The sequence below is a fragment of the Brassica napus genome, chromosome A10 (assembly GCF_020379485.1).
Source record: "Brassica napus cultivar Da-Ae chromosome A10, Da-Ae, whole genome shotgun sequence".
Taxonomy (NCBI): domain Eukaryota; kingdom Viridiplantae; phylum Streptophyta; class Magnoliopsida; order Brassicales; family Brassicaceae; genus Brassica; species Brassica napus.
In genome coordinates this window covers 7,389,708-7,399,771 of record NC_063443.1, presented here as the reverse complement: position 1 = coordinate 7,399,771, position 10,064 = coordinate 7,389,708, and the positions used below count along the sequence as shown (strand labels likewise).

Genomic DNA, 10,064 nt, shown 5'->3' with positions numbered 1-10,064 from the left:
GTGAGAGAATACAAATGTATTGTTTTTTAATCATTTTTAAGATTTTTATTATTGATAATATATGATATTTATTGGTTTTTGATGTTGCTGAAGTTCCTTTTAATCCATAACTACAAGAAGTGCTTAATTTCAAATCCAAATTACCTAATAATGATATGGTTATTTCTTGAGAATACTTTGATACAAAACCTATACGCTTTTTCTTTGAGAAAGACTAAAGCACAATAATTAAATTATGAACACTATATAATCTTTATATATGATACAATTTCCACTAATTAAAACCTCTTACAAATCGATTGATGTATATTACACCACATATTCTATAACAAATATGATTTTAAATATTGGCTCGACCAAAATGTTTAGAATTCTATCACAATCCTTATTTCTAATTACTTAATAAAGTTTAAATAATGGTATAATTGAAATTGGATGACTCATAATTCAATATCATAAGAAAATAACAAAGTAGTAAAATGGCTAAAATTATGAAGAATATAAAAAATAATCAACTTATTGGTCAATATCATAAGAACATGACAAATTATTAAAATTACCTAAAATTATGGAGAATATCATCTTTCAATATCTGAAATTATAGCCACAAAATAAACGAAATCATATGTTATACATGATTAGAAGCTATATGGTTTGATCAGTCAAGGAAGACGAGGAAAGGAGCTATAGTGTTGAACAGGGACGAAGTTGTATAAATTAAATAATTAAAATATATATTGATAAAAGTTAAAATAGGGGGTTTGAACCTAGATGGGTGCACTTTCACCAAATGAGCCACTTTCACCTAGTATGTTATGTGTAAAAAATTCAGTTTGTAAATAATTATGGGTGCACGTGCACCCCTATCTTTCCACCTAGCTTCGCCCCTGGTGTTGAAGCAAATCAATGAGAAAGCTTCAGGGTATGTGCTAGAAACTCCTTTATTCTAATCTTTGAAGTTTCTGTTAGTGAAAAGTTTTATGTAATGTTTTTGAAAGTGCAGTGTTCACGCTTACGTTGTGTTCGAAACAGAGCAATCTGCTGAAGCTTCTCTGGCACATATATAGAAAAATTTACATACAGAGACACATTACGTCTTTCTCTTACCTTGAGAGACACATTCCGTGGTTGGAAAATATTGTCCATACAGCTGTACTTTTGTGGACGGAATTACCCATGTTTTAGGTGGAAAGAGAAGTCTGTTCTTTTTAAAGAAGAGACTGCATGGTCAATTGGATTTGGTGGTACAATAACTAACTTATATTAGATTTTGGTTTGAGTAACTAAATGAATGTAACTTAGTTTACGACAAATGAGTTGCAATTTTCTTTTCTATTTTTGCCATTAATAAAAGGAAAGACATGTTCAATTTGATAAAAAAAAGTCAAAAAAAAAAAATCTTATTAGGAGAATTGAAAGTTGAATGTGTCATATTTTACGAATTCTCTCTATATTTTTTCAATCTTTGAGATTTCAGGTCCGCCTCTAGTCGTAACATTCTTATGGTCATCGATCTATTAAAAATGTCTTTTGAATAATGAAAGAAGATACTGAAGTAAACAACTATTCATTTGGTAGAACTGAAAACTTCAAATTTCTAAATGTCTTCCTCATTTAGCAGAATCACACATGCCAGTACCACAAACTCTCTTGTCTTGTCTATTCTGTCTTCGTAGGTGGGGACATATTATTGACAAGGGAACCCGTAACGATGATTGCTAATATCTGCACCACCGCTCCTGCATTAGACAGCAAAACCAGAAGATCTATTATAACCACTTCGAATGTGTAAACTCAACAAATGAGGATGTTCTGAAAGTGTTACCCAATTGAGCAGAAATGAACCCTAAGAGCTCAAGGTTAGCTGCTGTTCCAGAACTATTCCGTTCCTATCAGGTGATAGCATCAACAACACCAAGCTCAGTTTCATAGTATTTGCTACCATACTGTTACTACCACAATCACCAGTTGGTTCGGACTAGTAAAAGAAAACTTTTGTCTGCTTTTAATCTGACTATAAATGCAAAGTATGTTTTGAGTTAAGCAAATCACCTCCATTGTTAATCTGCTCCTAACAGCAGAAAACACAGAAAGAACCATGACAACGGTGGAGGCAGCCGTGTAGAGCCTCAAAAGGTTTACTCTGCTGCGTCTGCAACCTTTTTCAACAGAAACAAAGACAAAGAAACCACAGGAATAAAAAAAAGATGGTTAGAGAGTAATAATAATGAGGTGGAAGAGAAGAGTTAACCAAAATCTCCAATGAATGCAAAGAGTAAGCCAATAGAAGCAGATGCAATTCCAAGGGTGTTCCTCTCCTCATTTTTAGTACTTGTCATGAATGCACACGACAGTCCAATTAGATAAATTGTAGCCTGCAAACAAGAACCAAAGAAATGCATTTATAAAATCGAGCTCCAGGACCTAATCTAGAGAATCACAGAGATTCGCACCTGAACAAGGATCAAAAGACGGAGACGAGATCTCCCTTTAGTGACCTTCGTGTAACCTAGGAGGCGCAATAGATTAAGAAGAGATCGGGAAAGAAAAAAGGAAGCGGAGTCATGGGTTTATGTAAGACTCACGAGAGTCAACCACCATCCGGTACGAGAAATCAGATCCATCGGTACCACTTGGCCTACCCGCCGCCGCCGCCGTCGTTTTCCTCTGCTGCATCTTTTCCGATTGGAAATTTAATTGACTGCTTCGATCGGAGAGAGATTGTGTCGTCGACAAAACTATTAGAAGCATCTAACCGAACTAAATAAAATAAAACTGAGATAAACCGAACGAGAAAGATACCGGTTAGAGTTCAGTTACAATTTTAAAGTGACAGAAACCACAACCCGGTCTTCCTTTGATTTCATTCGGTCGGCGATATCAAAGACCCATTATTCTCTATTTGATAGCCCATTTTTGATCTCGGCTTAAATTTTTTTGGGTCAGTGAGCTGAACATAATGGAAAAATAATTTTAGCAAAATAATTCGGTAGAAATTTGGGTGGAGGATGTGATAATTTAGCACAAAATTGGATACTAGCCATTTTCTTCGTGTGTGATGATCGTGCATACACACAACGTCCACGAAGCTGAAAGCCAAATTGATAGAATTGAATGAACATATAACATAGGAGAATGAAGATTTTGAGCACTTCTTTTAAACTTATCTACCATATGTTATTTTCTATATAGATAATTAATTATATAATAGAATAGTATTAAAGTATAATATTTATCAAAATACGTGAAGTTTTGAAACTTAAAGTTCAGTTTATGCAATTTTTTTTGTATAAAAGACTTTTGTATTGAATTTTTTTGGATTTTAGTACAACTGGAATGAAGAAAAAAAAAATTAAGTTGAAACTTTCGATAACTGGGAATGGTACAAAAAACAACCAAATTGGATACAAAATAGAACAACGAAACCAAAAATACTCACAGCAACCGCCAGAAATAGCTGCTACGTCAGCTAAAGCACTCGCCACCGTTGAAATAAAGACCAGAAACTGGGAAGAGAAGCGACTTCCAACGATGAGCCAAACCGAACAAGCAGAGCAAAGGAGCAGAACGACACCGATAACTCAAAACACAGAAGATGAGGAAATGCAGATCGGAGAACCATGAAAGAAATAGAGGAGCGCAGACCAAGGAAGAAGCAAACTATTCAAATCGGCTTCGCTGTGCAGAGCCAGTGTTTGGAATAACTGAAATCGCACCCCACATCCAACTGGTCTCCGCCGCCACTGAGAAATCCTACTCTAGAGCTCCGCCCGGCGTCCTCAAAGTGGCTGAAAGAAAAAAATTTGAGAAGCTAGTGGTTCCGAAACAGAAACCAACCACGTCTTGCCTCCTCCCCGAGAACCTCCATGCTGCTGGATCTGAGAAGCACACCCGCTGTAGAACGCATGCGCCACATGTATAAATTCTGGGGGAACTTGATATCGACCTACCTCCATAGATCAGACCGGGAAGTGCAACCACAAAAGGAGAATGAACGTCAACGTGACTTCACCACCACCTCAGATCTAAACCACCACCGCCGATAAGAGAGAAAATGCACCAGTAGATGAAGCACGGGCTGAAGAACAAGAAAAAAGGACAAAAAGAGAGCCGTCTCATGTCGCTGGTGAAAAAAACTGATGTTGGAGAGACAACAGTTCAAGAAACGGCGTCTGCTTGAGAGAAAAGATGAGAAAAGAGAGATGAGATACTACTTATCTTATTTCTTATGTTTTAAATATCATCAAAAATATACTACTTATCTAAAAATGTTTTTTTCACAGTGGTTTTCTGATGACAATTGTGAATTATTTGACATGTATTCATTTCTGGCATTCTCCTGGTTGTGATGGCCATTGAAAACTCCATAAACACTGTAGAAACATTGATGGTATCTGGCGACGATGGTTGGTTAGCTTTCGCGCAAAGGAGACGGCGGTCATCTTTCAAGTCGTTTCGTATAATTGGGTAAGGTAGCTGTGTGGTTACTCTATCTCTATGAAGTTGTGTCTATGGTGAGAAAAAGATTTTATCATCTATGGCATGAGTGTTATCCGTTATCTGAAGTTGTTCTTCCTTTGTATTTGTTCTCTCATTTCTGTGAGCTTACTCACCCATTTCGTGAGTGGTTGGATCCTTCAGTTCTGCTTCGACAGCTTCTCCTCGTGTCTCCACCAAGGAGTGATTTAGAAGCTCTAGAAATATTGGGATTAGGTTTTCTGGTTCGGACCAGGACTTCTGTTGGTAGTCTCGATTAGGTCAGTTGAAATTGTGATCGGTGAGAAGTCATGGGCTGAGAGTGGCCATCCCAATGGCACGACGATTTCTTGATTGCATCGGCATGACGGTCTGTTATTTCTTCAGAATCTGAAGTGCTTGCGGATAGATTTCGTCTCCATTGCAGCTTGTGTTGTTCAGAGGGTCTGTGTTGCTTGTGTCAGGCTACACATCCTCGATCAGTGGTTTAGCGAGGCTCAATTGGCTCTTCCTTAGGTTTGATATCTCTGTCCTCTCTTACCGTCGTAGTTTAGAGCTTCATGGTCAACGAGAATTATGGGCTTAATGAGATAATCAAGAACCAACTACTCTGATGATGTCATGATAATCTAAGAATTTCAGAACAGATTACCAGATTAATGCGTTGGTGTAGTGGGCGAGCAAAGCTAATTTTGTGAGGTTTGAATTAGATAATTTTTGTTTGATTCAAACTTGTAATTGACATTGAAATTTTTATTTTATCGAGTCGTTCTATAAAAATAAATGTTCACAAAAAAGGAAAAAAAACGTTGATGTTGAAGTCAAGGTTCCAAATTATAGAAATTTAGTGGGGCTTATTGGATTAGGGATTTCATCAAATTTTAGGATTTTGCCAAATCTTCTCTTATTGGATTAGGTATTTATAAAAAGTTCTACAAATCCTCTCTTATTGAATGTAACATTTATAAAAACCCTACCAAATCACCTCTTATTGTAAAATATGGATTTCATCAATGAGATTTATCAGAAATTATTTTAGATTATTGAAAACTATGATTTACTCTTCAAATCCAATAAAAAGAATACCATCTAAAGAGATGGAATTTAAGAAAAAACAATTATTTCATATTTGGGACAAGAGAACGGATCAGAGAGAAGCACTACGGCTCCAACATCATCCTCAAGTCACAGCTCTAGAACAGCTTCCTCTTCTCCATCCCTGGTATCCTCGCTCCCATCTCCGGCGTCACTATCCGCGATCTCGATCGACTCTCCACCAAAACCCCGTCCTCTACGTCACCTTCCCTCCAGGGTCGCATAAACCTTTTTGGAACGATCTTGTATCCGAAGAACAGATACTTGTCTCTGCAATTCTCTAGGTGGCAAAAACGTCTTATGCGATAACTATTTTGATAACATGAAAATCATGGTGGATTGGGACTAAAGAGGAAAACCCTGAAGAAGCCCGTCTTGATTTCCCAGAAGAATTGTCTCAGGCAGAGCAGACTGAGTTTGATTTCCGAGGTGGTGCAGGAGCAGTAGCAACAGCAGCTTCGGTTAAGACGGTTGCGATTCCTGAAACTGGTAGCTAACCAACGGAGACAGAGACAGACTCACCTGAAGTTGAAATGGAGGAGCTTTTGTCTGATGATGGAGAGTATATGGCTGATAAGATTCAAGTTACACCAGTTCAACTAACTCAGGTTCAACAGTCTCAGAGAATTTCTGGCAAGAAGTTCAACTTTGCAGAAACTTTTCCAGAAAACTCTTCAGGTCAAAGTGAACTAGTTAAGACAATACATCTGATGAAGAAGATGGAAACCTGTGTTGGAATCTGATTTTTCAATAAAAGGTCGTGAGGAACCTCAAGCTGATATTACTATTACATCAGCAGGCAAGTTGCTTAATGAACTTCCAGCTAAAAAGGAAAAAACAATCATCAAAGACGGTAGCTCGTTCAAGCTACTGTAGCCAATATATTCAAGAAAGCAGAGCAGAAAACAGCTGGTCCTTCAAAGAAGAAATCATCATCGAAGGCCTAAGTTTTGTACTTTCGAGAAGAAATAGAGGTATGTTGTTTCTTGTGCTGTGAGAATGAACAAATCAAAGTGCGATTCTTACACTGAAATCTGAGTTCAGTAGAGGAACAGTTGATTATATATATGGTTTGGATCTGTCTAACGATGGATTAAGTGGTGTTATCCCATCAGAATTGGAGTACTCTCAAAACTACGAAGCCATGAATCTATCTCACAATTTCTTGTCGAGCTCTATACCGGATATCTTCTCAAAGCTGCTGGACATTGAGACCTTGATCTTTCTTATAACATGTTACATAGAAACATACCTCTTCAGCTAACAAACCTTACTTCTCTTGCGGTATTCAAGTCTCATGAACAATATATCAGGTATCATTCTCCAAAGAAGACAATTTAGCACCTTCAACGAGAAAAAAACTACATAGGCAATCCTCTTATTGGCGGATTACCGACAGAGAGAAGATGTGAAGGAGCACATAACAGAGGAGAAATAGAAGAGTTGGACTTTTGTTTGAACTCTGCAACCTATCAAAAAACGTTTTAATTTTTTTTCACCGTACGCGCAATCGTTACAAGACTATATTTCTTTATAATGTATAGTAATATCATTTGATAATATATGTTTTAATATAAACCTAACAATCAGATTACGATTTTGTAGTTTAGTGGTTTAAGTTTTTGTTAAAAAAATATTAAAAAGATTTTACCATATCCTACCAAATTCTCTTTTTAAATCTCCATCAAAATCCTTGAATTCAACAAAACCCTCCATCAAAATCCTTGAATTCAACAAAACCCTCTAAATCTTAAAATCTTGAAAACTTTCTCAAATCCCTAATTCAATAAGGCCCCCTTACACTCTTCTCCTCCATGTCCATGTGTGAACTGCAGTGTAATCTATATCATAATACTATTAAACAGTTAAAAAAGAAATATGTTATATATAACATAATTAAGAAAAACAAAATAGTATAGTATATACGATGATTTGCAAATCAAAATTGAAAAGACGTTTCTAATGGGTGCAATAGAATATATAGTTTGTTGATTTCTTAACTTCTTACTATATTGATTTTGTAATTGGATAATATATTTTCATAAATAATATGAAAAAATGTTATTTTAACAACGTATAAATTATAAATTTGTCATAAAATGATTCAAAGCTTGATTTTAAATACAAAAATATCCCAGATTGAATTAAAGTAACCCGAAAGAAAAGTGAAGTTACAATCAGCCCCTTGTGACAAAACAAAAAAACTTGTATGCACTTTTACGAAAATAAAAGTCTTCTCATGTATTAGATCTTAAAAATAATTTATAAATTTTATAAAAATAGTTTTATGGGGAAAATTGAAATCATGTACTTATAAACATTTCTACATGATGTGAATTTATATTTACTAAAATTGAATTATTTTCAACATAGATGAGTGAATTTAGATTGAGTCATAGTAGTATTTGGTTTTGGGTTTGGTAACATATGTTATAGTATCATTTGTATTTTTAGGGTTAGATTTTGGAATATTAACCTTTTTTTAAGTTAAATTTTACTTACATGTGTTCAGTTTTGTGTACTCTAAACATTTTATAAGTTTATTTTAAGTTTAATGAAGTGTTTTTTGTTAGTTAGTTAGTTTTTCGATTATAGGGTTTGGGAGACTTTCCAAGAAGTATTCTAACATATAATGCACTGGAAGACTTAGTCGAAGACTTCACAACAAAGTCTAAATTTTAGTGAAATTTAGGTTTTCCACCTAATCATTAATTTAGAAATTTAGGTTTCCCGCCTAATGTGAATTCTTCCAGAAGTCTTCCATGAAGTCTTCTCATGTATTAGATCTTAAAAATAATTTATAAATTTTATTTTATATTTTTTGGGGAAAAAATCTAAATCGTATAATTGTAGATATTTTTAAATCATGTAAATTTAGATTTACTAAAATTGAATTTTTCAGCATAGGTGAGTGAATGTAGTCATGTAGATTGCGTCATGACTCATGATAGTCTTTGGTTTAGGGATTGGTAACATTATAGTATTGTTTGTATTTTTAGGGTTAGATTTTGAAATCTTGATTTTTTTTTTAATAAAAAAAGTAAATTTGACTTATATGTGTTTAATTTTGTGTATATTAAACACTTTATAAGTTGATTATATGTTTAATGAAGTGTTTGTTGCTATTTAGTTATTTATTTGGTTTTATGGTTTAAAAGACTTGAAGACTTTTGCGGAAGTCTTCTAACATGTAATGCATTAGAATATTTATTGTGAAGTCTTCTCAAACGAATAGCAAATTTGGGGTGAGAAGACTGCCCTGGAATTTTTTCTACTTAAATAAAGAAAATTTGTACATTATCTTTTTTTCATATCAAATAGTTGCAACAAAAATGTAATATTTCTCACTCTAAAACTCTACAGCCTCTCTCTAATCTTTTTGAACTTGAAAATACCAATAAATCTAGTTCTCATTCTTCTTATGTCTTTCTCACTAATTTATTGTTTTGCCGATTTATCATTATATGGTTCTCATCTTTCGCTCCTTCAAAAGTAGATCTATAAATTTTGGATTTTATTTTTGTGTTTTTATATGTTATATTCTAAAAAACTATAGATCAACCTAATGTGACTGTCTTGTTTAGTATTTAAGCATAAAAATATTTTTATTTTTTTCTCTGTTTTGAACTCATTTGGATGTTTTGAATAGGCAAAGTTTTTTAGATCTGAATCAGAATTTTGAAGACTTCTCATAAGACTCTCGGAAGACTTCTCGAAAGACTTCTTGGGAAGTCTTCTAATGCATTTTATGCTAGAAGAGTTCCCAAGAAGTCTTTTGTCCAAAGTGGTACCCATTTTGGATAGATTTAGCCTTATGTAACTGTCTTGATTATTATTTAAGCATAAAATTTTATTTTTGAAAGTTTTCTCTGTTTTGAGACTTTGGAAGACTTCTCAGAAACTCTCAGAAGACTTCTCGGGAAGTCTTATAAGGCATTTTATGTTACAAGACTTCCCAAGAATTCTTTCAAAGTGTTCTCCCAAAGTGGTACAAAGGGATGATGTCAAGTGGAGTCCAAGCTTATCTATGTCGTAGAATGATATCTAGCTCCATTTTTAATAGTTTTGTTTATGGTATGTTTTATGATTTGTATGTGTACTCTTTTAGTTGTGAATTATTTTGTAAACTTGAAGAGATGTTAATGAAAATAATTTGGTAAATATGTTCATGTTTTGCCAAAAGTTCTTAACATTATTGAAGTTATTGATACAACAGACGAAGAAACATTTTAACTATTCTACCTACTTGTAACAAAAGACAACAACACAAAACTTAGTCAAATTTACTAAAACTAAGAGAGAAGACTTCTGACAAAAACTTTGTCAAATCCACAAAAGATCAAATTTTAATTTTAAGTGAAAGTTAAAATTTTAAGTCTCATGGAAGTTAAAAAAATTATGTCTCATGATCTAAAAAGACACATTAAACCACATGACTTGATATTCTTAAATTTACTTAACAGTTTTGAAAGTTAAAACAAACATATCTTAGA

The 10,064-nt window shown here is 34.1% G+C and overlaps 1 protein-coding gene and 1 pseudogene across 1 annotated transcript; one reads left to right on the top strand and one right to left on the bottom strand.

The window, feature by feature from the left end:
• Positions 1–1,515: 1,515 nt before the first annotated feature.
• Positions 1,516–2,929, bottom strand: LOC106402705. The gene is made up of 6 exons (XM_013843491.3): positions 2,586–2,929; positions 2,454–2,509; positions 2,252–2,375; positions 2,053–2,159; positions 1,826–1,889; positions 1,516–1,739 (listed from the first exon to the last, which is right to left on the bottom strand). Exons 1-6 carry the CDS (start codon positions 2,749–2,751, stop codon positions 1,660–1,662), a joined length of 597 nt encoding a protein of 198 aa, XP_013698945.2. The 5' UTR covers positions 2,752–2,929; the 3' UTR covers positions 1,516–1,659.
• Positions 2,930–3,595: 666 nt separating this feature from the next.
• LOC106403522 lies at positions 3,596–7,165 on the top strand (annotated as a pseudogene).
• Positions 7,166–10,064: the final 2,899 nt, after the last annotated feature.

What these genes read in the sequence shown, in the direction of transcription:
- LOC106402705 (XM_013843491.3), bottom strand. Translation starts at nt 2,751, where the DNA reads ATGCTTCTAATAGTTTTGTCGACGACACAATCTCTCTCCGATCGAAGC. An exon ending in GGAGCAGATTAACAATGGAG is followed by an intron (nt 1,890 to 2,052) that starts GTGATTTGCTTA and finishes ATCACCTGATAG; the next exon opens with GAACGGAATAGTTCTGGAAC. An exon ending in GTTCATTTCTGCTCAATTGG is followed by an intron (nt 1,740 to 1,825) that starts GTAACACTTTCA and finishes TGTCTAATGCAG; the next exon opens with GAGCGGTGGTGCAGATATTA.